Source organism: Osmerus mordax, chromosome 2 (assembly GCF_038355195.1).
Source record: "Osmerus mordax isolate fOsmMor3 chromosome 2, fOsmMor3.pri, whole genome shotgun sequence".
Lineage (NCBI taxonomy): Eukaryota > Metazoa > Chordata > Actinopteri > Osmeriformes > Osmeridae > Osmerus > Osmerus mordax.
Window position 1 is genome coordinate 19,992,147 of NC_090051.1, and position 26,675 is coordinate 20,018,821.

The following is a 26,675-nucleotide window of genomic DNA, read 5'->3' on the forward strand; positions in this document are numbered from 1 at the left end:
ATAAATACATTAACCCTCGTGCTGCCTTTGGGTCACATGACCCAAAGGTTCATAACGAACCATCGTTGTGTTTACCCAATTTTACCCAATACAAAAACAAATAAAAATAATTTTCTTTTAACCATTGCAATGTGGGGGGTCTGAGACAGCCCGACAGTTAAAAGAAAATGCTTCACTTTGTTTTTGTATGAGGTAAATTTGTCGCAATATGACGGTGGGTAACAATGACTGATGGGTCAGAATGACCCGAAGATAACACAAGGGTTAAGTTGTTGTTTTTCATCTTTTTAGATTTTTATCATAAATAGCAACTGCTACCCTCAGACAAACAGGGAACCACCTTACATGTGTCTCATCTAGGACTGTACCAAACCTGATGGATTGGTATTTGCTCTACTGCAGTACTACACATGGTAGAGACAGGTGGAAGCTATGGCTAACTGTAGATATGCTGTTATATTTAAATACGTCTTTTAGGATGGGCAATTATTGAACAAATGAATGTTAACATCTTTGTAAATTCCTGTACAGTAATAGTCAACACCTATATGATATCTATCTACTAGACTAGGTTGTGCCATTTTCTTGGTCCCAAAAGAACAGCTGTCTCGCTACAGTTTTGAATTTACATTTTGCTCACATATTGAGCTCTTTATTCCTTCTCACATACAATATCACAGTTTCCATCCTCAGGTTCCCATGTTTGTGAATGTGGGCAGGGAGATGTTTTCTTTTTGTACGACAGACAGGTCTTGTTCTGGATAATCAGCATTGGATCTTCAAGGCTGGGCGGTGGTCTTGCGTTCCTGTATGTGTGCGTGCATCTCGGTGCGAGAGGAGAGCGGGTCGGGAAAGGACAGGACGACGTGTGGCCCCGTCTTACAACGTCACGGCAACCGCGAACACGCTCACGACGCAGTACATGGTGCGATTCTCCCACCTGACCGTGCAGCTTCCTGTGGAACAGAAGTCACGGGTGAACCAATCAGAACAGAGGTCAACCCACCTGAGAATCTTTGAGCGTGCTACAACAGTATACACACACACACACAGCTGCAAATTGTATCTGGAAAATAATGAGTCACTTTTGTGAAATTGTGACATCACAAAGTCTTTAGTATGGACCCTTAAGTGAGAAAACTGGAGAGCAGAATTGAGGATCGAAAGTTAGCGACATGCAGGTTTCCTCACCATCAGTGGCAGTGTCCCAGTAGCAGGAGTTGGCTGTGTGAAGGCCTGCTCCACTCTTCTGCATGATGGCACAGTTTACTGCCAAACACCAGAGAACCACTGTTACATTAGCCTATGCAGACCACATCCAACTTACACATCTCTATGTATACAGGACCAATAACTATAGTCCATATTCCAAACTCTAAATGGGCCCTGGTTCATGAGCTGACACGTGCTTGCTGTGATGATAACAAGCAACGTTTCCAACGTTTAGAAAAAGTCACCTACCTATGAACTTAAATGGTCTTCCTTGTTTGACCAGCTGTGTCAAAGAGTGCTCCACGATGCTGGCGGTCCACTGGTTTACCTTGTTCTGGTTATAGTCCACTCCGCCAATGATGCTTTCAATACACTGACAACAAGACATATTTCTGTTTAAAGGTAGATCTTAATGCTGAGGCTCATTCAACCTCAACTGTGTCTGACAATTTTTTTCACACAGAGAATAGTTACTTACCTCCTTAACTGACACACTGGCCTCATCAGAATTGAAAGACACCTATAAAAAGAAAAGATTAACTGAATTTGATGCCGTTAGAGTGGACAATCTATCCGAACAAGGCCAGGATAACGCTCTGATTTGACCACACCCATGCAAATAAACAAGCTAATCTAGCTATCGATCTGGTTCATACGATTATTCCCAAACAGTATAGTATTTTAAACAATGTTCTGTGAACAATATAAACTGGATAAACCAAAGTGTAAAGCATTAAGGTGTAGGCAGAAAGCTTGCGACAAAACGTAGAGATATAAGATACTCAAAATGAACATGCTAAGCTAGTTGAGCTAAATACGAGAGGTTTAATAAATGGTTGCAACTCTAACGTTGTACAGTACTGCTACCTTTGAGGCTAGCGACCAATTATTACATGTCCTCAGGATTATGTATTTTATATAAACAATACCTCGTCTCCAGAATACTCCTCCATCGTTAAAATAATGTATTCTTTAAGTGCTGTTTATGTTCACGTAGCTAGCTAGCTTCTCGCTGTCACTGGGATGGGAGGTGAAAAGATAACGTGTCAAGAGTTGGTAATAAATATCCGTTTATGACCAAATTATATACTGCCGCCTATGGACGGGAGGTCACTAGGGTTTCTGAAAATAATTACAAAATTATTCATATTTATGTGAGTGGTAGCTCTATAGTATAAACATATTTTTAAAAAATCTGAATACAACACTTGATTATTTTATCAAGTTGAGTAAAAACTATTTGGTTACTGCATTGTGTATTGTGTATGGCTAATTTAAACTCAACAGGACACAAAACGCACACACAGCCTATGTTACTATACACATCCATTTAGAAAGTCATATTTGGCGGGATGAAATTCTTTCAGCCGTGCACACTAGGAATGATGAACGGGGCAATCCAGCTTTGTCTTTCTCCCAGGAGCGGTTACCACGCCCCCTCCACACGGGAACACCCCGGCTGCTGTGCGGAGACACCGGGGAGAGGACCACTACAGCTGTGTTCAAAGCACACCGAGACCGTGACTGATACGAACCTGCGGTACCAGGGTTAGGGTACTCGGAGTCCGGTTCTTTTCTCGATGCTTTTTTTCACTGCCAGTGCATCACAGCAAAGTGTCTCAGGTAAGAGTATTGCACTTTTGTTCAAATATTTGAAGATTTTTCTGACGAACATAAATATCTCTTTAAAAATGCATGAATGCAACCAGTTCTCGGTGGGAGATTCCCCTACGGTGTGAGGTGACAGCGATAGACCAGGAACTGATCACCGTGGCCAACAATTATTTGCTACAGTCAGTTTATAAGCATTTCATTACCGACCCATTTTAACAATATTTGGCTTTACTCTCACATTTATTACGCGTTATAATGCAGAATTAATTAATCATTTATAGTTTAACGGAGACGCTGTACTTGTTCACTCTCATTGTAAAGTTCGAGGCGTTTATTTGAACAGGTGCAATGCAGCAAATGGCACCTTTTTGTTTTCCAGACCCAGGCTTTAAACCCTGAAAACTGGTTCGACGATGGTCAGTGCAGACTACGTAGCATTTAGTTAACCATTCTGTTGTCAAATAGGACAGGAGGAAAATAACGACACCAAAAAATGTACATCTCATTACAAATACAGAATTTGTCATAGGTTAAACCTATGTTCATTTTGTGAGATAGATAGTATACTTAACCAATAGGTTAGCTTATATCTGAAAACCAGAAGGAAACAATTCAGTTGCCCATTTAAAGCCCAATCCAAGCTGCATTCAGTTAAAACACATCCAAACATTAAACCTTCTTTTGATTTGTGCAATGTTTCAACCATGCCCCTCTAATACAAGTTTATTTATTTCACGCAAATAGATTCCAAATCATATTGGGTACTTAAAACATGTAAATGGATGGGAATTGGACAGCGCTATGTGATCTTGGATGGAGGAGAAGGGAGGAATGTGAGGCAGGGAGAGATGGAGGGGAGGCAGGCAGAGATGGAAGGCAGGCAGGGGAAATAGAGGGGGTTCCCTCACTCTCCTACACACAGTGGAGAAACAGCATAGAAAACGAGCATAGAGATAACACATCCATCACAGCAGAGAAGCCCCAGGCAATCTAGCCAGGGTGCATTACAGCAGCCTCTGTACACACCAGAGAAAAGAGATGAGGACAGGAGCTGTGGGACAAAGCTGTGTAAAATGTGTTACTGTGTGTGTGTGTGTGTGTGTGTGTGTGCGTGTGTGTGTTTGATAATAATGAATGTGGAGGGATCTTGCAGACCATAAACCCTCCTCTCAGTCTAATAGAGATTATGTTGGAAGGTTCTGGGCTGTATAGAATCAGAACAAGCTGACCCATCTATTGTACAAAGACTACAACGAGCTTGTGGACTGTTCCGGAACCAGAGTGTTTGTGGAACAGGGTTTGATCCTGTTTCACAAGACACAAAACTGTTCAGTGGTTGTTGGTTTCGTGCTTCTTGGTTCGGCAGTGTTGTGCAGCCCCGCTCCACTCCGCAGTACGGCTGCATCCAGTCGCTGCACATCCAGGGGCATGTCGTGCTGGGGCCCCCCGCCAACCCCACCACCTCCCCCCCACAGTCACCCCCCCCGCCAATGCTTCGCTCGTTTGCTTTGATGCCGCCAACTGCGCTCCGCTCCCTTCTGAAGTGTACACAGCTCAGCCGCTTGCTATGCACCAGGCAGTCCTCTGCTGAAGGCTGGTGTCCCCATTCAATCACAGCCAGCCAGGCAACCAGGCAGCCAGGCGATCAGACGGAGCCCACTGCTACAACAGCTCCGTCATTACTGGGGAGGAGCAGGGAGGGGGGTAAATTGGAGGTGGTGGTGGTGGGGGGGGGTTTCTACTCAATGCAGGAAGGAGTGACTCAACTATATAAAAGGGTTGGACATCAGGGAGCTTCATTCTGCCACGTCCTCCGAACCCCCCACACACACACCCACTCACCTCCCCTCCGGCGCCCCAGACCCTTCTCCACCCACTCACTTCCCCTCCGGCGCCCCAGACCCTTCTCCACCCACTCACTTCCCCTCCGGCGCCCCAGACCATTCTCCACCCGCACACTTCCCCTCCGGCGCCCCAGACCCTTCTCCACCCACTCACTTACCCTCCGGCGCCCCAGACCCTTCTCCACCCACACACTTCCCCTCCGGCGCCCCAGACCCTTCTCCACCCACTCACCTCCCCTCCGGCGCCCCAGACCCTTCTCCACCCACCCACCTCCCCTCCGGCGCCCCAGACCCTTCTCCACCCACTCACTTCAGCCCACGTGCGTGTCGGTATCACTTCCATCCCCTGTCTCTGGCCGCCCACACACAGACTCACACTGCGGGGGGGAACAACTCACACACACACACTCAGAATTACCTCCCTGCTCGGAGCAAGCCATTCATCCCGTTGCTTTAAGGAGGACAAGCAGTCAACCGCAGCAGCGGAATAGAAATGTATCCCATGAAATATTTAGTCTTCCTGGGGCTTCTGGAGCAGGATGAGAAGGAGGGAAGAGTAGGAGGAGACAGAAGCCGTCCACGACCCCAATACCCCCCCCTCTCTTCCCTTCACCCCCTGCCCTCTTACCCCCCCCCCCTCACACACACACACACACACACACACATACACACACACAGAGCAGCAGCTATATGGGTTAACGGGACCAGCCTCCACTCCTGCTTCCAGTCAGAGCTTGGCGGGAACAAAAGAGCTGATTTCCCTCAGATGCTGTAGAAGACGAGGCATGGGGTTCCACCCAGCGCGGCACGAGTGGCGCACAACGCCAGGCTGAAGTGATCCTCGCACAATAGACCACAGCTCATCATCGCCAGTGCTGTCGTCGCTACAACTAAAGCCATAATCGCACATCGTGATTATAGTGTTAGGACTGAGGAACAAAAGGAAGTTCCTTCCTTCTGAACTGATCTACAGGGGAGGTGGAATCTATGCATAAGATCAAAGATGAGCCCTGGCATCATTTCCTCGCCTCGGCATAGTTTCACAGAATATGTGTCTCCACCAATCTCAGACCAGCCGGAGATCATTTGCATGTCTACAGGAGGACCTGGTGATGTGGGGAAGCCAAATGAAGAGTTCATTGGGGCCAGATGGGAAGTGATCTGTTATTAGCTGACTGTCTCTAAACATCCAGAGAGACATTGTTGAAGAGGTGGGGGAGGAGGAGAGAGAAGGGAGGGGGTGATGAGGAGGGAGGAGGGTGGGTGAGGAGGAGAGAGGTGGAGGGGTTGTCTGACGTACTGTACCTGTGGCCATGTTTTGAGGTAGCTAGACTCCAGTGCTGATCTGGAATGACCATGATTGACAGTTACCTTCAGCTAATTAACAGCTGAGAGAAAATGATAAAGGGGACCGGTGGAAGGGGAGGAAGAGGAAGGGATGAATGCTGAGAGGGAAGAGGTCTTTTGAGGACAGACATTGATTTGAATGTAACACACAGGAAAATGTCGAGGAATAAGAGGAGTGTGACTAATCAGACAATTATTTCAATGTCGAGGAGAAGCAGGCTCTACTGAAACAGAAACTGTAAACACACACCATTTCTGTGCACCAATGACTATAATGCTATAGTCTGTTTTGATGAGGTCACTCTGAATCTCCTTGAAGCAGAATGGCTCCAGTCTCATTTTATTAAGCCTGACTTGGTTTATTTCCGACAGTGAAACAATATATAGACTTCCAACTCCATTCAGTGGCATTTATACGTAGCTTTCAATGACACCCAGTAGAATACTAATGAGAGACAGAGGCCTAACGTGAGCTCTCCATGCTACCCATTTCCTTCCTCCTCTACCCTGTGTCTCTCTTTAATTCACACAAACAATTTCTTGAACCCCCCCCCCCTGCAACACACACTGGGAGCACACTGGCATATCTCGCATAACAGGACCTTAAACAGGACACGCAGAACTCATCGCCAGTAACAATTTGCCGCTGCCTCTCTTCAGGGAAAGGGAGGAGGAGGAAAGAGGAGAGGAGCGGAGGGATGAGGGTGGAGGAGGAGAGGAGCGTAGGGATGAAGGTGGAGGTGGTAAGAGGGGGTCAGTGAAGGAGAAAGAGGAGAAGGGGGAGGAACCGGTGGAGAAGAATAGCTGGAAAGGCGAGAGAGTATCGATTGGGAGTGAAGAGGCCAGGTGAGAGAGGAGAGCGAGAGACATGGCCACTGAGTCACAAGCTCAGATGGTCTCATCTATTTTTTCCATTTTCTGCTCCATTGAACTCCACGGGAGGCTGAGGGAGAGGGAAGGCAGGCCTGGCTGTTATAGTCCTGCCACGGTCCTGATGGGAGCATGTTGTGTGTGTGTGTGTGTCTTGATAGATGAGTGTGTGTGTGTGTATGTCCATGGATATGTGTGTGTGTGTCATCATGGATGTGTGTGTGTCTTGATAAACCAGCACCAGGAGACGGTTTGTAAAAGGATGAGACAAGTGTAGCAGCATTCTGTCTGACACTGAGCTGGTTTTCCAGGTCGTGTGGATGTAGAACATGGTTATCATGTGGATGTAGAACATGGTTATCATGTGGATGTAGAACATGGTTATCGTGTGGATGTGGAACATGGTTATCGTGTGGATGTAGAACATGGTTATCATGTGGATGTAGAACATGGTTATCATGTGGATGTGGAACATGGTTATCATGTGGATGTAGAACATGGTTATTGTGTGGATGTGGAACATGGTTATCATGTGGATGTAGAACATGGTTATCATGTGGATGTAGAACATGGTTATCATGCAGCACACACAGTCTACAAAGTTCACCTTTAACCAAAGTTCACCAATGAAGTTCATCAAATGACTGGCAGTTGTTATTGGATTTTTGACAGACTGAGGTGAGATGTTTTCCTCGACAGTTATTGACATGTCCTGGGAGTGATTAGGTGTGTGTGTGTGTGTGTTTGTGTGTGCAGCCTCAAATTTGATTGACATGCTAAGTATGAATGACAGGTCTAGTCCAGTGGGAAGGTCATTAATTAGTTTCCGAACAGGTAAACCTATCACAAGCCTGTGTGTGTGTGTGTGTGTGTGTGTGTGTGTGTGTGTGTGTGTGTGTGTGAGGCCACACAGGCAGAGACAGTTCCGCCCGGACACACATGTCAGGTATTGTTGGATCTTGCCCGTTCCCTGGCAGTCTCTCCCAGAAGTATTTCCTGTTTCCTCCAGCCTGCCACCTCTTATCTGAGTCAGGAGCCTGGGAGGTAGATGAATGACCACAGACACACATCCTGCCAGCCCTGGAAGTGAATTACGTACAGGCAGATAAACAGTACAGATACCAGGAGTAATTCTATTTGGTGCATTTCCTCCCAAAGCACTGATAAAGTTAACCCTTGTGCTGCCTTCGGGTCACATGACCCAAAGGTTCATAACGAACCATCGTTGTGTTTACCCAATTTTACCCAATACAAAAACAAATACAAATCATTTTCTTTTAACCTTCGCAATGTGGAGGGTCTGAGACAGCCCGACGGTTAAAAGAAAATGCTTCACTTTGTTTTTGTATGCGGTAAAGTTGTCACAATACGACGGTGGGTAACAATGACTGATGGGTTAGAATGACCCGAAGAGAACACAAGGGTTAATATGATGTGTGTGTGAAGGGACTTTTTCTGTAGCCTAAATGTTGTTTGGATAAAGTTTTCTTGTTCATCCCGATTACTACATGAATATTGGGCCATCATGTTATACTGCTCATCTATTGAATCTGCAGAAGAAAACCGTTCCTCTAGGATGACTGGCAGCGCCAGTACATCCACCCAACTCATCATAGCTCATTGAAAGATTCAGTCAAACAAGTGGATCCATCAAGAATGAATCAAACCAGTACGTGGTCATCACTATCGGCATTCTGGTTGTCTGTACAGCTTGTGACATCAGCTCAGAATCTCTGTGATCCTGACTGATTCTGATTCTCTCCGCGGAGTGTGTTAGCGTGTTCCGGAAGCTCTGTGGGTATCTCTTTGCCGCAGCACAGAGATGGTTAAGTGGTGGGTTCTATGGGATTGTGTCCCCCTGAGACACAGGGCTAAGATGTTTTGACATTCATCATCGATCTAACTTGCTGTTTGTCTGGAATTAAAGATGCAGGAGGGATGCATGTGCTCTTGGGTTCGTACGTTAACACCAGGGGACTGCAGCTATGTACAGTCCATCACAGTGAGAATAGAAAGCAATACTTCCGCGACAGTGTAAACAAACACGAGCCCTCATTAAGAGTGTAATCGAAATGGTTTAAGGTAAACGACGAAAGAGCTGCTATAAGCGCGGGGAGATGAGATGATGAACAGCATCGTGTTAAAAGTAGAGAGCAGGGAAAGACATTAAGAGGAGATGGAAGCCGGCATCATACATGACTTATTGATGAGACCACCCAGGCTAAGGCCTCAGTCTGCTCTTCCCAAACTCCCCATCCCTTTGAGGTGTGTGTGAACGAGCCCAGCCCAGACCTGAGGGAAATTACATTCTGAGAGAGACATTCCTTTGGAGGATGGCTATCTGCTCGAAGAAGGTGAGAGATCTGTGGGCTGAGATAACGAGTATATTTAGGGCTGAGACACCTTCTGCTGGGTCCCCAGGGGGCTCCTAGTCCTGCCCAGTCCAGGGGAGATGTGCTGATGTGAGCTGAAATAACAAGGCAGAGGCGTCCAAGGGAAGCCTTCGCTGTTTCTTTCGGAGGCGGAAGGGGGGTGACCCACATTCTGTACACGCACACACTCACACACGTGCTACGCACACACACACACACACACGGGCTACGCACACACACTCACACACGTGCTACGCAGACACACACACGTGCTACGCACACACACACACGGGCTACAGAAATATACACACATGAACGGCACCCTCATACAGCGCTCACAAACCACGAACACACACGCACACACGTTTCCTTACTGTTGACTGTGCCCTGGGGCTGAAAGAGAATATTGAAGCGGAGATAGAAAAGACATAAAGAGGAAAAGATGATGGGAAGACAGAGTGAGAATTGGAGGAGCGCGAGGGGAATAGGTGGAGAAAGAGGGGAGTGGGGGGCTGATGGAATAAGAAAACAACAACATTTTGTTTTCTTTAAGTCCGTGAGTATCTACACTGTTACACTCTGTATGTCTTTTGGTATTTAGTGTGGGCTTGAACAGTATGTCCTCTAGTCTACGCCCCTGTCTATCCGTTAAGTACTGAACTTGTCATCGACATCTCACGTAATGGCCAGCCATTGGCCGTGGCCCCTCATGCCAGCTGGGGCTGTGCCAGCTTTTCAGGCCCACCTGTGGCCTCTCTCTGGCAGATGGATGCCCCTGTCAGCAGTGCCCCGGACTCCCACTGGCCAGAGTAGAGCCTGGTCTCTCTGTGCTGAAACTCCTTCCGTATTGTAGCTCCTTCCCCCTGGTGAAACTGAGACGTTGTATTGTTGGTGTGATGTATCTACTGCTGGGAAAAGAGAGGCTGGGAGAATGGTTTTCTCGGTAGCGTGTTTGCTCAGGGCAGAGAGAACTTCAGAGGGCGTGCGTGCGTGTGTGTGTACTCAGGGAGGGTAGCTTCATAACACCAGCCCTAATGTCACACACACTTTATCACTTTGGCATGCACTGCCCCATCCGTGGAAAACCTCCACCTCAACTACACAGTATGTAAATACACGCAGGTTTATTCTTTTTTATGACGTTTGTGCATATTTGTAGGTGTATGGGTGTGTGTGTGTGTGTGGCACTTTCCTGGCTCGGAATGGCAGCTACCTAAGTGCTTCTCTTTTTATCTAGTCTAGTTGGTCTCATGTTTCTTGTATTTACACTAGTCAAATACAGTAAGCCGTAATTCCTTTTTGGTGTTGCCGATAAAAAAAAAAAGGTTTCAACACAATGTCAGGTGACTGTGTCGGGTGTGGCGAAACTTCAAATGAGTGGACGCTGTTGAGGCTGTCATGTGACCTCACAGTAAGTCACACAGCTCACTACTACTGTACTGTACCGGGGCATGAGGAGTGTGGTGAATGTTTGCTTGTGTGTCAAGGTTTTTCATGCTGCGTGTGATCGTGCGTGTGAATGCGTGTGCGAACGTATGCGCATGCTGAAATGTAAACTGGGAGCAGTGGTGTAATGAGGATTATTTTTGCCTCAGTTCCTCCTGAGTCACCGACTGACACTGACATGGCTGTGGAAGACACACAACACACACACACACACCCAAACACCCGCCCTCCCTCTCTGTCACACACACGCACATCGAAAATCTTAAAGTGCGTCTTGCACTGTAACACAAAAGAAAAACAAACCCCGAGCACACCTGTTCAGGCTTCAGTCATTAGCCGGCGGTTTCCTCTCTGTCTGGCTCCGTGTTGATTAATCAGCTTCAGAGCTGGAAGGAACGACGCTACTTTTAATGTTTCTCACCGACGCCTTAGTCTCCTGAGTGGTGACTGATGCCAAGAAGGGTGGCTTCATCTGTTCATTAGCACTAATTCATGTAAAAGAGGAGGGAGGGAGGGAGGGGAGGGAGGGAAGGGAGAAAAGGAGGGGGGAGGACAAGAGGACGAGATAAGAGACAGTAATGAGGAGGGATGGAGGGAGGTGTGGAGGAGGGCAGACACGATGCCGTTTAGGGCCACCAACGCAGTCAGGTGGGCTCAGACGGCGGCTCTGACCTCCCCCTCGCCTCCGGCTTCTTCCCTTCCTTCTCATCTTTTCTTTCCCCGCGAATCGGCTTTCTCTTTTCTCTGGTCTCCTGCTTCGAGTCCTACCTCCTTCGCCTTTCTCCATCCTCTGCCGTCGGCATCCTCTCCTGTACCCTCCTATCCTCTCCCCAATCCTCTGCTCCTCCACCCTCCTTCTCCTCCACCCTCCTTCTCCTCCATCCTCCACCCTCCTCTCCTCCACCCTCTTCTCCTCCATCCTCCTCTCCTCCACCCTCCTCTCCTCCACCCTCCTTCTCCTCCATCCTCCTCTCCTCCACCCTCCTCTCCTCCACCCTCCTTCTCCTCCATCCTCCTCTCCTCCACCCTCCTCTCCTCCACCCTCCTTCTCCTCTCTTCTCCCGTCCACCTAATCAACACACACACACATCCTGCGCCACTGCGCAGGACCCGATCGTGTAATTAGCTTTAACCCGGGGGATTGAAGTCACCCGTGGACTAAGAGGCTTTGTATTAAAGCACAGCAGCCGTTTGAAGGGAAATAAATCACAGCCAGGCAGGTATGAGTATTCATGCGTGGGACTGTGCTGCTGAATGTACCCAGCAGCTGACAGGCCTAACTGCTGGGAGTGTCCTACTACTGTCTCAGGTCTGGCGTAAATGCTTCCCTACAGCATTGAATTTAATAACAGCATTTTCCGACTACTAAAGAAGCACCGACAAAAATGTTCAACGAGAACGTTGAAACATTTTGCAGGGGATTTTAATTACATTTCCTCACAGCTAAATGGATTTGGGGAAAACGTGTCAAGTAGATTTCTCCTGACGTTGGTGAAAGGAGCGACTTCTTTTTCCTCGTTATTTTCTTGCTCTCCTCCTGTTTCTCTTTTCTCGCTTCCTCTCTCTGTTTCTCTCTCTCTGTCACTTTCTCTTGCTATTCCTTATTAAACTCCACCCCACACAACGGCTCCTTCCTTCCCTGCTCTTCCCGTAATCACACCCTCCTCCCAGTCTGTCTATCTTTTGATCGCTTCCTCATCTTCTCTCTTAATCACTCTCCTTTGCTCTCTCCATCCTCCCTCTCCTGTGACCTACCTCTTCTTGGTAATGGTCGGTTCAGCCTTCTCCTCGTCCATCTTTCCAGTCAGGCTTTCCAAAGCAGAAACAATGGCGACGGAAAACCTAAACCGTAATTGATATGTGACTCATTGTGACACTTCACAAGTTCAGTAATCACACCATAGATTGAATAGATAGCTTTTATTGAAGCAGAGCTGGTAGCAGAGCCAAGCCCGATGGTGGAGGAGGCTGGTAGCAGAGCCGAACCTGGAGCGGTTGGTGGAGGCCGGTAGCAGAGCCAGGCCTGGTGTCCGGGCATGAACTCAGGGTGTGGCGGAGAGTCCTAATGGGTCACGGCCGAGCAGCAGCTCAGCAGATCCCCTGGGAAGCCTGTAAAGACGACAGAGATAAGCAGCGAAGAAAGAGAAGGGTGGGAGGGTGACAACAACATGCTAGCACAGGGACCAGAGGAACGGAACATACTTTAACTAAAGTTCGGGAGGAAGGTGGCACACCAAGACTTCTCCTTCTCCAATCAAACTAATACGCATCAGCCCAGTTAAGCACGGAAGAATGTGACCAAACTAAGAGTTCTGTTTAACCCTTTCAGGCCTAACTCCATTTCAGAAGAAAGTAAATAATAACAAGAATCGGTGGCGACATATACTCATTATTGCTGTATTGTATGAACATCATCTTTCCCTTTCAACTTGAGCACAGACACATTACAGATACAAGACAGGCTTCAAAACTCATAATCCATTACCAGCAGCTAAGGATATGGTGTTGGGGCTTCTCCAGACAGAGAAAAGTAAAATCACCCCAGATTGCAGCTGTGTGTGTGTGTGTCTGTGTTCAAGTTTGTGTGTGTGTGTATGTGTGTGTACTGAGGTCTTTAAGCCTCTGCCTGTTGACAGTGACATTCAGTAATGAGCCAGTTAGCATTCCCATAGTGCACCTCTGTTGGGGGCTAGGTGACATTTGCACTGTCAATGCCAGCTACCCAGAGGACCCTTTATCACTGGAGAGGACAGGTGCACACTAATTAACACAAAGTATTCACGGTGTGTGTGTGTGTGCGTGTGTGGGTGTGTATGCGTGTGTGAGCGACTCTTTGAATATATGTCTGTGTGTGGGTGGGTGTGTGTGTGTGTACATATCTACATAATGTAATTAGTCTTACTGTTTGAGTTGATAAAGTCTCGATGATCCCTAACTTCTGTGGGGTCTGAGGTGTGAAGTGAGATGAGACTACAGACTGCTGGATGGGGGAAGTGGTAGTAATTGGCTGCTGGTTCTGCTGCTTGGGTACTCCCTGACTTGTGATAAGTGAATCGTTATCCAGTTTTATCCTCATCAATTATCCCTAACCCCTGGTCCTGCATACTGATAACAGCTGTTCGGTACAACACGAGAAGACCAGGAAAGCAAATGACATCTGGAAATCCAGGTCTTCACATTCTCTGTACTCAATAACAATTGACGTGTGTGTTTTTGTGTGTGCGCTTGCCTGTTTTTTTGGTGCAGGATCTCTCTGAAGCATCTCAAGAGACCAAGAAAGCAACCCTCTGAAGAACCGTAAAGAACCTTGAGAACGTTCCTCAGTCGCACAATTCTCACACTAATAGGACAGACACCCACATGCTCGAAGAACACGTACACAGAACCGTAGGACAACCCCAACAGAGCCACAAGAGAACTCTGCCAGAACCCCAACAGAACATCTGAGAGGTAATGTAGCTGGCTCATGACACCCTGAGTGTGACCACACCCCCAGAACTAGCCTTGGCTGCTCTGATTGGCTAGCTATAGAGGAAAGGACCTATGGCGGGGGAAGAGCTGAATCTGTCCTTCCTATTGGAGGATGAGCGTCAGGTGATCCTGAACGTGCTGCAGAAGGATGACAAGTTGAGGAAGAGAGAAGAGAAGAGGGTTAGGTGAGTAGAAGGACTTGCTCTCCTCACTTGCCCCACTTCCAGAATCTTCACCTGGCGAAGTCCTGAAAACACTTTCCTCCTGACTAGTTAGTGAATTGAACTCCCTCTCTTTTTTTCTTGCTATCTGTCTCTCCCTGTCAACGTTTCTCTCTCTCTCGTTCCCTCTTTCTCCTTCCTTGACCTCGGCAGGAAGCTGAAGAACGAGCTGGTGGAGATCAAGCGGAAGGGCTCGCGGCGCCCCCAGGAGGTCGGGGAGCGTCAGTGCTCCCGCTGCCTGAAGAGCCTGGGTCTGATCTTCGACCGGGGGGACCTGTGCCAGGAGTGCCAGCAGCGCGTCTGCAACACCTGCCGGGTCTCCTCGCCCACCGGGCGCCAGTGGAAATGCTCCGTCTGTGCCAAGATCTCGTAAGTGGCAGTGGGTGGCGAGAGAGCGCGTGTGTGTGTGCTAATGAACTCCAGATGGCTTCTGATTGGTTGTTTAATGACTCTGCATCTGTCTCCTTCCCTCTGTGAGGACGGCAGGTGTTTCTGGGGGTGATTAGACCTGGTACAGGAGGGGACGCTGACACATTTAGGGGTCAGGGGTTTAAGTGTGCGCTGTCTCTGATTGGCAGGGAGCTGAAGGTGGTGACGGGGGAGTGGTTTATGGAGGAGCGCTCCCGGAGATTCGACCAGGGGACTGTGCTTGGCAGCGACGTGGTCAAGAAGACCATCATGAACAGCCCTGCAGGTGAGGAACATGACCAGGAACCACAACCGCATCTTAAACCCCCAAGAGCCACAAACACCATATCATACAACTCCACCATAGTCCCAGAAGATGCCTTGTCTTGCTGTTGTTTTGAGTTTGTTTATTAATTAAATCCTATGCCATTCGTTTGTCATGAATTATCATCTGGGTTATTCAGTGTGGGAGGACAGCTTGTTGTGGTTCCTGCTGAACTGATCATGTGACTGCTGAACTGATCATGTGACTGCTGACGGTTTTCATCCCCAGCCTCCCCAGCAAAGACCGATTCTCCCAAATCAGAGCGCTCAGACACGCCCAAGTCAAACATCGCCACCAAGGGAAGCACAACGGACGGGACCAAGAAAAAAGGGTGAGGAATCCACACACACTTCTTACCACACACACTGATCACACATACAATGGTGTCAATGGTACATTGACACACTGTTTCAACAGGCCCTGTAAAGCATTATAAACCCTCACTGTATAATTCCACACTACATTGTGTGTGTGTACGTGTGTGTGTGTGTGTGTGTGTGTCAGGCTGAGGCTCGGTAAGAGAGCCAGTCGGCCCAGCATGAAGCCAGAGACCGGAGCAGAGAGCAAGAGTGTGTGTTCATCTCCGGACACAGACACACACAGCGTACGCAGCGCTCGCTCCGGCCCGCGCTCCGCCCCGCGCTCCGCCCCGCGCACACACAAGTGAGGAAACACCCGAGACGCAAGCGCTGCACCTCACTGCTACAACCTCAACACATTCTGCTGCAACCTGTTCTTCTGCAACCTGTTCTGCAATACCTGCGCCATTTCATGATTTGATTTTTGTGACACGATTTTGTGTAGTTGGTGTGCTATTATATAGTAGGTAAACTGATGTATACTAGAGTTTAGAATATAAAAGGGTGAGTTTGATTTCAACACAGGGGCAGTGCTGTGGCCCTGGAGCCCTCGGGGTTGCCCACCGTGCCCAACAACCTACGTCCCTCCTCCCAGACACTGGACAGAGACCGCTCACCTACACCCAGCAGCAGCAGCAGGAGGGTCAGGGTCAGCAACCCCACACACACACACACACACATACACACATGCTCGCACACACACGCACACACACGCACACACACACATGCTCGCACACACACACATGCACACACACGCATGCACGCACACACACACGCACACACACACACACACACAGACACATAAGCTTGTTCCCATAACTGTGACACATGGCATACTGGACACATACTTGCAAACTCACAATTTGTCTGTGTGTGTGTGTGTGTGTGTGTGTGTGTGTGTTTAGCCTGATGGAGCAGAAAGTGTGGCCAGTTTCCACTCCAGCGACAGTGTCTCTGACAAGATGTCCGCAGGCCACCGGCGGACTGAGTCTGACACCCCGACCATCGCCGTATCCAGGGCGTCTGTCTCTTCAGGTATCTCCATGACAACCCTCACACCTTGCTGGTGTGCTTGAGCCAAACACTGACAGGGGCAGACAGGATTGTCCCAAAACACCGTGTGTGTGTATGTGCATGTTGTTTTGGTACTGGAGTGTGGCAGGGGAGTAGAGAGATGATGAAGTGAACCAGAGTGCCAGAGGGCTGCTGTCTAATAAGTGACAGTGTAAATGGGTTCTGGCTGATGTCAGCCAGGGCTCTGTTGCACAGGCAACATGCCTGTGGCAATAGATGTGAAATGTGTTGTAAAAGACAGCTCTTTACACCTCTAACTGCCTCACACTCTGTGGAAGGATCACTCCCTTTAACTCACTACAGGACGGGGGTACTCTCTCTGCTCTCACTTTGGATCCATGTGTCTTTCTTTCTCTCTCTGACTCTCTCTCTCTACATCTCCTACTCTCTTCTCTTTTTTCACTCTCCTCTTCTTCTCTCCCTCTCTCTCTCTCTCTCTCGCTCTCTCTCTCTCTCTCTCTCTCTCTCTCTCTCTTCACTGTCTCTTTCTATCTCTCTCTATCCCTGTCTCTCCCTTCCTGCTCAGTGACAGTCCAGCCATCTCCCATCAACAGCAGTAACATCTGGTTGCTGTAGTAACATACGGTGTTCCATCTCGAGTTTCTAGCTCATAACATAGTGTATTAATGTTGTTACCAGTGCTGTGAGGGAACCTGGCAGGAGTGGGGTGTCGGGGATTGAGGAGGGGAGGGGAGGGGGGGTGGGGGGGCACAGAGCCAAAGAAAATCGGAAAGAGGAAGAGAGAGAGAGGGAGGGAAGGAAGGAGAGCGAGCGAATTGAGTAGGAGCGATGCTGTGTGTGTGTGCGTGTGTGTGGGGAGGGGTTGGCCTCTAGGGGTGGAATCCCCTCTGTAGCGGTGGATTTTCTTCAGACACAGATGGTCTACAAAGTTAGTTCCTCCCCAACCACCCCCCCCCCCACACACACACACACACTGTACAGTCTAGTTCATATACTTCATTTTTGGACTTTGGGGACTGCTCACACTGGTGGGTTGTCTAAGTGGGTCTCCCTGGGCTAACCCAAGCTACACACACTCCATCTCTGCTCTTTTGGAGACACAGATAACAGGATCTTTCATTCTCATATCTCTCTCTCTCTCGCTCTATCTCTATCTCTTCATCTTTCTTTCATACATTCTCTATTTCTCTCTCTGACCCTGTCACTCTCTGTCTGTCTTTATCTCTCTCTAACTATCTCTCTCTGTCTGTCTGGTCAGATCGTAGCCGTTCTGAGGTGGACCTGTCAGTTCCTGCTCTTGAAGTGTTGAATGATGACGCCTTCAGTCTCAGAAGTCGCTCTGTCCCCGGGCTCAACGACACGGTCCGCTCACACACACACACACACACTCCACACACACACGCACGTGGAAACACGCACACACAGATACACAAGGGTACGCATCCCTACACAACTCAGATTACTCTGTGTGTGATGAGAGAATAATCACATTAACACACTCTGTCTCAACCTGTCTCATTGAATTTATGGCTGTTGTAGAATAAACACAACTACACACACAACCCACACGGAAGACACACACACACCACACACACACACACACCACACACACACACACAGTGGAAAACTGTACTAGCTCCAGTGATTCCACACTCAGGCTTCTGCTCAGATGAACTCTGATGTTGACTTGAAGTTATTTTCACGATGCAGAAAACTTGCATCCATTTGTGTCGCATGGCAAGGTTAAGGGCAGGGGCAGGTCCAGGGGCAAGGGCTGGGGCAAGGGCTGGTAGCTGAAGACTGAATCAGAGTAGTCATCACCAATCCCAGTGATAGGATGGCCATTGGCTAAAAGCTGATCAGCTGACAAGGCCCCAGGAAGAGCAGCTACAATAGGAGCACTATGAAAACAAGATGAAGATAAACTCATTGGAATCCTGGTTTAGACAGGTGACAATAGAAAAGGCATATTAGGACACCAGATTATTTATATCAAAATGTTTTATCATAAAGAATCAAACACAGTCTACACCCATAGGCCATGTCATTTTGCTAATGTGGACTCAACAAGTACATTTAGTCAGTTAGCTCTTATCCAGAGTGACTTACATTAAGTACTGTGAAGTGCCTTGCACAACGTCATTTGACACAGCCGGGAATCGAACCAGCAACCTTCTGATTACTAGCCCGATTCTCTAACCGCTCAGCCACCTGACTCCTAACTAATGCTTGTTGTTTACAGGAGTATTCTGAGGAGGAACGGGACGAGGACATTGATGCTCTGATGTCAGCACACAGCAAGGTCACCAGCCGACGCCTTAGCAACGCCATGTCTATGGTAACACACAACCTGGTGCTGGAGATAAACACAGACAGACACACCAATACACACAGCCTCCCAGAGAGCACTGTCACACACACACACACACACAGTATATCTAAACCAAACTAAAACACAACGGTGTGAGCTGAACCAACTGGCTCCTCTCTGTGTGTGTGTTGTGTGCGTGTACGTGTGTGTGTGTCTAAGCTGCTAGCCTGCTGTCCTTATGCCCGGAGGCAGACAACTTTGTTTACATGGCTAACAGAGTATCTTGAACATAGCCCTGACTCACTCCACAAGCTTTGTGAGGATGTGCACGCGTGTGGACACGTGCGTGCGTGTCAGTGGGGTGCCAAAGCATTTCAGATTGATTGATTGATGTTAGACCGTGCTGAAATGGCATAAACAGCTGGTTTACATAGATGACTCCTCCACGGCCTCAATAGTTCATGCTGTTTGACAGCCTCTGTATTATTACTGCATGTCAGAGAGACATAGATATTCTCTTGCTTACACTCACCTCCCACTCGTACACACAGACTGTAGTTGATGGGCAGGGGGAACTGAGAGGAGTTGGGTTGCACTGCTGCTAACTAGTGCAGATACCTGACATATATGATAGAACAATGATAGATGGCTGAAGAGAGAGATGTCAGGTTATACTGGTAGATGTCTGGAAAGGCCAGAAAGATGTTAGGTTATACTGGTAGATGTCTGGAAAGGCCAGAAAGATGTTAGGTTATACTGGTAGATGTCTGGAAAGGCCAGAAAGATGTTAGGTTATACTGGTAGATGTCTGGAAAGGCCAGAAAGATGTTAGGTTATACTGGTAGATGTCTGGAAAGGCCAGAAAGATGTTAGGTTATACTGGTAGATGTCTGGAAAGGCCAGAAAGATGTTAGGTTATACTGGTAGATGTCTGGAAAGGACAGAGAGATGTTAGGTTATACTGGTAGATGTCTGGAAAGGACAGAGAGATGTTAGCTCCCTGGTAGTGTGTCCGGGAGCAGAATAGCGATGAGGCTGATGAGAGAGGCTAACACCTCAAAGAGCAGGAGAAGTTCAAAAGCCTATCCGCTCCACTGGTCTCAGCTGGTCTCCGCTCCACTGGTCTCATCAGCTGGTCTCCGCTCCACTGGTCTCAGCTGGTCTCCGCTCCACTGGCCTCAGCTGGTCTCTGCTCCACTGGCCTCAGCTGGTCTCCGCTCCACTGGCCTCAGCTGGTCTCCGCTCCACTGGTCTCAGCTGGTCTCCGCTCCACTGGTCTCAGCTGGTCTCCACTCCACTGGTCTCATCAGCTGGTCTCCGCTCCACTGTTCTCAGCTGGTCTCCGCTCCACTGGTCTCATCAGCTGGTCTCCGCTCCACTGGTCTCAGCTGGTCTCCGCTCCACTGTTCTCAGCTGGTCTCCGCTCCACTGTTCTCAGCTGGTCTCCGCTCCACTGGTCTCAGCTATCTCCTTACTGCTCTGCCAGAGAAGCACATGATTAGATCTATGTGGATAATGCAATATCTTTAGGGATGATCCACCACACACGCACAGGCACACACACATACCTACACCATGACTGATTCATGTCTAGAGCTTCACATTCTAGATACGGATCTGCAATTGAAATAACCACCCCATTCCCCATCTATCAGATGTATCTTTATCTAACCTCGGCACACATATCGGCATACATATTTCAGTGTGTGAACACCGTGTCCTATAAGTCTGGCTAGACAGAGACAGTCTGTCCATCCCTGATCCTATTACCCAGACTGTAGGAAGATTTTCTGGACTCCATGCCTGCTCCTTACACAGAAGCAGACTGAAGAATGTCAATACATTTACATTACATTTTGCTTGTTCTTTAGCAGACGCTTTTATCCAAAGCAACATATAAACAGTATAGATAAAACTGCAGAAGATTAAGGATCAGAAATGCAGAGTTCTAACAGTATTTTGGTAGTCAATCGTTTTGATGATTTTGTATTTGCGGGAAAATAACCACATCGCAGTGTTGGAGTGTAGTGATCCCAGTGTCCAGGAAGCTGGCCCAGTGTGTGTTGATCTCACCGTGGCTGCAGCTGCTATTTACCCTCCTGAATGTCAGAATGTCTGAGGCGTCCTCGTTTATCACCATCGATTTCTTAGGATCTAGAATCTGTCTGATCTCATTTGATAATCACCATGGCAATGCTGGACGATTCTGACGTCTGGCTCTGCTTCTGTCAGGCCTCTGGTCTGGGGACTTGGGGACTTGGGGACTTGGGGACTTGGGGCTCTGCTCCGCACTGCTTGGTGTGTTTCTGTCCCTTTCACTCCTCCAAATGGGTAACTCCCTTTCTTTTTTTCTTCTATGGTTCCTCTATCCCTCTGTCCTCTACTTGTCTGTCCGGGCCTGTTCTTCCTCTGCTGGTTTCCAGTCGTCCACTCCTGGCTCAGAAAGGAGGTGGGGCTACCTCAGTGTGCCCGACTCAGATGCAGAGACTGTAAGTGACCTGTGTGTGTGTGTGTGTGTGTGGGTGTGTGGGTGTGTGTGTGTATTCATGCTAATATATGTGCTTATATTATATGCTTATATAATCAGTATATGTGTTGTTTATGCCAAGTGGAGAGTGCTTGTGTGAGTTTGCATGTGTGTGTTTGCATGTGTGTGTTTGCATCTCTGTGTATCCGTGTCATTGTCTGTGTCTGTTTGTGTGTGTTTTTGCCACTCACGCTGGCATGGCTGAATGGATCTTCATAAACATGTGCTGATGTGTTCCTGTCAGGGCCCATGACGGGCTAAACTGGTCGTTCATCACACTGACTCACTCTAGGAAACAGGATGAGACAGAGGTTAGGATGGGAAATAGACCACAGCCAGTGGTGTAACATGTACCCTATCTCCTTTCACCTTCCTCGCTCTCACCCCCTCCCCTCCCCTCTTCCTCCTCCTGCTCCTTCATTACCCTACCTCCTTTTCTCTGTCCATCACCTCTCCCACCATTCACACCCCTCCTCTTTCCCCTCCCCCTCGCCTCTCTCCCCTCTCCCGACCTCATTTCCCCTACCTTTATTTTTTCTACCTTCCTCTCTTCCCTCTCCCATCCTTCTCTTTCCTCCCTCCCCCTCCTCTCTCTCTCACCCTCCCTCCCTTCCACCCTCCTCTCCCTCTCTCCCACTTTCTCCCTCCCTCGCTCCCTCTCCTCCCCCCACTCCCTCTCCCCCCTCCTCCTCTCCCCCACAGAGCAGTCTCAACAGTATGATGAGCATGTACAGTGAGACTGGTGACTATGGCAACGCGCGGGTGAGTGGTGAGATGCTGTTGAACATCAGCTACAGCTACAAGACGGGGGCTCTCAACGTGACCGTAAAGGAGTGTCGCAACCTCGCCACGGGGGACGACAGGAAGCAACGCACAGACGCGTGAGTGAACACACACTGAAACACAAATTTGATAGAAACACACATTTTCAAGAAACACACATTTTGCAGAAACACACAGAAACACACATTTTGCAGAAATCCACACTGGCTTACACACACACGCATGCACTGGCATTAAACTCAAGTGTTGACCTTCTTCAGAAAATCTGAATGGTTGCTCCTTCTGTCGCAGCTATGTCAAGGCTTACCTCCTCCCAGACAAATCTCGACAGAGCAAGAGGAAGACCAGCATCAAGACCAACACCACCAACCCGGTCTTCAACGAGAACCTGAAGGTTAGGCTTGTTTGTGTGTGCGTGTGTCAGTGTGTTAGTGTATCTGTGTTGGTGTGTATTTGTGTGTATCTGTGTGTGTGTGTACTGAGCGCCCCTCCCCTCCCTGCTGCTGTGTGCAGTACGTGATCAGCCACTCCCAGCTGGAGACCAGGACGCTGCAGCTCTCGGTGTGGCATCACGACCGCTTCGGACACAACCGCTTCCTGGGGGAGGTGGAGCTCAGCTTCGACTCCTGGGAGTTCGACACCCAGCTGGAGGAGTGGTACTCCCTGCAGCCCAAGGTAGGAACACACACAAACACACTGATACACACACACACAGACACTGTATACTGGTATACAGGTAGGAACACACACACACTGATACACACACACACAGACACTGTATACGCCCTGCAGCCCAAGGTAGGAACACACACACACTGATACACACACACACAGACACTGTATACGCCCTGCAGCCCAAGGTAGGAACACACACACACTGATACACACACACAGACACTGTATACGCCCTGCAGCCCAAGGTAGGAAGACACACACACACACTGATACACTCACACGCACACACAGACACTGTAATACACTCATAGCACACTGAATGACAATACTTTCTGTGAAAAGTGCTGTTGTGTCTATGAACAGCCCACTGTTTGGTGCTTGTGTGCTGTGTGCTGTGTGTGCTGTGTATGAGTACAGCTGGACAGTGCCATGGACTCCATGCTGCAGTACAAAGGAGAGCTGACCGTGGTCCTGAAGTACATCCCTGCAGAAAAGAACCTCACACTCCCCCTGGACCAGGTCCAAGGTATAGCCTCAACTACACACCAACACACACACTCACACATACAACACAAACACAAAGATACTGCCCTCAGCCTGAACACCGGACTGTGAAGGGAACTGTTCTTTTGCTCTCTTTCGTTTCTTCACTCTGTCCTCTTTCCTCCCTCCAGTGAAGAAGGGATTCCTCAAAGGGAAGAAGACCAGCATCCAGCTGCCTAAAGGAGGGATGGTGGAGCTGCTGATCAAGGAGGCCAAGAACCTGACGGCCGTCAAGTCTGGAGGCACCTCCGACCCCTTTGTCAAAGGGTGAGGCCTCTCCTCCCCTCCCCTCCCCTTCCCTCCCCTCCCCCCCCTCCCCTCCCCTCCCCTCCCCTCCCCTCCCCTCCCCTCCCCTCCCCTCCCCTCCCCTCCCCTCTCCTTTCCTCTTCTCTCCTCTCCTCCCCTCTCCTCCCCTCCCCTCCCCTCCCCTTCCCTCTGGCTCTAGCTCTGCTTGGGGACTTTAGGACATGCACCAACCTAAAATAAACATCACCTCACCAAATGTAATGAAAGGTTTTGTCAGTAAGAATGAGTATAGCTGGGTATAGCTCAGTGGTAGTGCATTGGGTTGCAGGTCAAGAGGTTCGAATCTTCTGTGTATGTCTCTTTGGATAAAAGCATCTTTTAAAGGAACTCATGATTACTGAGAACCAGTGAGCAAGGCAGTCTGATTGTTTTCTCTCCCTATGCTCTCCTGCCCAGGTACCTGCTGCCTGACAACAGCAAGTCCACCAAGCACAAGACAGCAGTGGAGCGTCGAACCGTCAACCCCCAGTGGAACCACACGTTCACCTACTGTGGTCTGCAGCCGGGGGATCTGAACAACGTGTGTCTGGAGCTCACCGTGTGGGATAAGGAGGCCCTGGCCAGCAACGTGTTCCTGGGGGGGGGTCAGACTGGGCGCAGGGACAGGTGTGTGTGTGTGGGAGGGTCTCCTCTTCTCCCCCCCGTCTCTCCTCCCCTCTCCTTCTCTCCTCTCCTTTACCCTCCTTCTCTCCTCTCCTCCCTCCTCTTTCTCTCCTATCCTCTCCTCCCCCCCTCCTTCTCTCCTCTCCTCCCCCCTCCTTCTCTCCTCTCCTCCTCCCTCCTTCTCTCCTCTCCTCCCCCCTCCTTCTCTCCTCTCCTCCTCCCTCCTTCTCTCTTCTCCTTCTCCCTCCTGTCTTCTCCTCTACTCTCCGCTGCCTTTTTTCCCTCTTATTTCTCTCTTACTGTAATGTTCTAAATGTACATACAATACTTTTCTTCACACTCAGTTCTGTGCATGTGTGTTTGTGTGTGTGTGCTTCCCCTCCCCAGGCCACAGCTACGGGAACGAGGTGGAGTGGATGGACTCTTACGGGGAGGAGCAGCGTCTATGGCAACAGATGATTGACAACCCCGAGGTTCCACACGAGTGTACCCTGATGCTGAGGCCCAGCATGTGCAAGTACCAGACATGAGAGAGGGGGCGGGACCAGAGGGCCACAGTTCTATCCTGCAATACACAGCTGATGACCACACCCCTCTCCATTACCCCTGACCTTAGCATTTCCACTTCCTGTTTGGACCAGCCAGTCATGCCTTACTGACACACGCATCCAAGCATCCCTCTGCCCTCCTCTGCATCCAGTTATGACCAAGCACTGCTACTACTACAACTACTGTTGTGTATTATGACATGAATTACATGTAGATATCATACTGAGTAAGCACATAAGCAGTGTTTCACATAAGCACATTGCACTTATACAACCAAGGGGAGTATCTGGGAGTAGTCTGTCTGGTGGGGGGGGGGGGGGGGGGGGGGGGGGGGGGCTTGCAGATGTGGGGAGGAGCCTGCCTGTTTGTGGGGGGGGGGGGGTGGATGTAGATAATCCAAGTCGCAGAGGGTTTGTTTAGAAACCTTCCAATGCATTCTGGGAGTGTTGTGTGTTGTTAGTGAGACTGAAACATTCCCCTCGTATTCGTGAGCACATCCTAGCAGAACCTGACATGTGGTTTTGCCGTCCAGGAGTCACCACCTGTAGAGAGAGAGAGAGAGAGAGAGAGAGAGAGAGAGAGAGAGAGAGAGAGAGAGAAAAGACGCGCGTGCTCTAAGACGAGGAGTTCCACGACGCCCCCCCCTCCCCGCCCATCGAGTCAAACCCTGTTACTTAGCAGAGGAGAGCACAGATAGCCACACGAGTTGTGAACTGAGACCACCTGAGCTCCTGGCCTCAGACACTGCAGTCTGCAGGAGGAATCAACCTTAGAAGTCTCACGGGTGTTGCACGTGAAAGAAATCCATATGTCTCTATTCATTATTGTCAACAATATAAATCTTATAAAACTGGCCAAAACTACAGAAGGATTTGCATAAATGAAGGCAATTACAGGGCAGAGTTTTGGAAATCATGGATGTTCGTTTGATTTGATGTTAGCTTGGGATTTAGATTAAACGCTCCTGGGAACACGCAGCACAACTTTAAACAAGCGTGCACTCATTAAAATCTCTCTATATAGAATGTGTGTATATGAGAACTGATGTTCTATTTAAACGAGTTGAAGTCGAAGTAGTTTTCTAAACGGTGCCCCAGGTATAATTTAGTTGATTCTGGTGTAAGAAAAATACTCTAGACATTGACCAAAATGAAAAAAAACATACCATTAGCATAACAGGAACACCTGTTGGCCTGTGGAGGAAGAAGGCAATGAAACAACAGCACAAAACAGAACTAAAAGAATGACGAGAAGATCCACTCTACTTACAGCACAGGTGTGCTGTACTGCACAGATGGAAGCTGTGCTCGAGGGTAGAAGGTTAGATGATACGGTGCTATGAGTGAGGAGGAGATGGAGGCTGGATGTTGGAGTGAGTCAGCATTGTGACTCAGCTAGTCTGACACCCATGTTCCCATCTCTGCAGCACCAAGGTCGCTATGACCTGTCCTTTATACACAACATTCCTGGACGGTGATTCAGTAAAAAAAGATTCTCCCACTATCCTCTCCACTCATCTTTAAGAGATGTTTTCTGGATCCTTGATCCTCAGTGTGTAGCTGTAGTCATCCTATCAAGCATTCTACTGTGCTTCTACTGTAGTGTAATTCTACTGTAGTCACATTCTACTGTTGTTACATTCTAGAACAGTCGTGTTCTATTGTATTACAATTCTACTGTAGTTACAGTTCTACTGCAGTCATATTCTACTGTTGCAGCATTCTGTTCTAGTAACATGCTAACTGTAGTCACATTCTGACGTAGTCACTAGTTCCTCTGCTGTGTGATACTCCATGTGGCATGACCTGCCTGCTCATTCCCTAGTTACTGTAGCCCTTAAAACTCCTGGGTCAA

General features: G+C 48.7%; 2 protein-coding genes across 2 annotated transcripts; one reads left to right on the forward strand and one right to left on the reverse strand.

The window, feature by feature from the left end:
• Window positions 1-617: 617 nt before the first annotated feature.
• Window positions 618-2,237, reverse strand: dynlt3 (dynein light chain Tctex-type 3). The gene is made up of 5 exons (XM_067255596.1): window positions 2,142-2,237; window positions 1,691-1,732; window positions 1,462-1,585; window positions 1,192-1,269; window positions 618-956 (listed from the first exon to the last, which is right to left on the reverse strand). Exons 1-5 carry the CDS (start codon window positions 2,163-2,165, stop codon window positions 880-882), a joined length of 345 nt encoding a protein of 114 aa, XP_067111697.1. The 5' UTR covers window positions 2,166-2,237; the 3' UTR covers window positions 618-879.
• Window positions 2,238-2,725: 488 nt separating this feature from the next.
• sytl5 (synaptotagmin-like 5) lies at window positions 2,726-25,106 on the forward strand. The gene is given in 18 exon segments (XM_067259529.1): window positions 2,726-2,835; window positions 13,952-14,361; window positions 14,551-14,766; window positions 14,976-15,091; window positions 15,359-15,461; window positions 15,635-15,793; window positions 16,015-16,138; window positions 16,395-16,524; window positions 17,783-17,886; window positions 18,767-18,862; window positions 22,065-22,243; window positions 22,437-22,539; window positions 22,659-22,820; window positions 23,238-23,346; window positions 23,495-23,630; window positions 24,066-24,246; window positions 24,248-24,275; window positions 24,660-25,106. Coding segments are annotated over 17 exon segments (2,202 nt in total). The 5' UTR covers window positions 2,726-2,835; window positions 13,952-14,248; the 3' UTR covers window positions 24,803-25,106.
• The last annotated feature ends 1,569 nt before the right edge of the window (window positions 25,107-26,675 follow it).

What these genes read in the sequence shown, in the direction of transcription:
- dynlt3 (XM_067255596.1), bottom strand. Translation starts at nt 2,165, where the DNA reads ATGGAGGAGTATTCTGGAGACGAG. An exon ending in CCAGTGTGTCAGTTAAGGAG is followed by an intron (nt 1,586 to 1,690) that starts GTAAGTAACTAT and finishes TCTTGTTGTCAG; the next exon opens with TGTATTGAAAGCATCATTGG. An exon ending in CTGGGACACTGCCACTGATG is followed by an intron (nt 957 to 1,191) that starts GTGAGGAAACCT and finishes TCTGTTCCACAG; the next exon opens with GAAGCTGCACGGTCAGGTGG.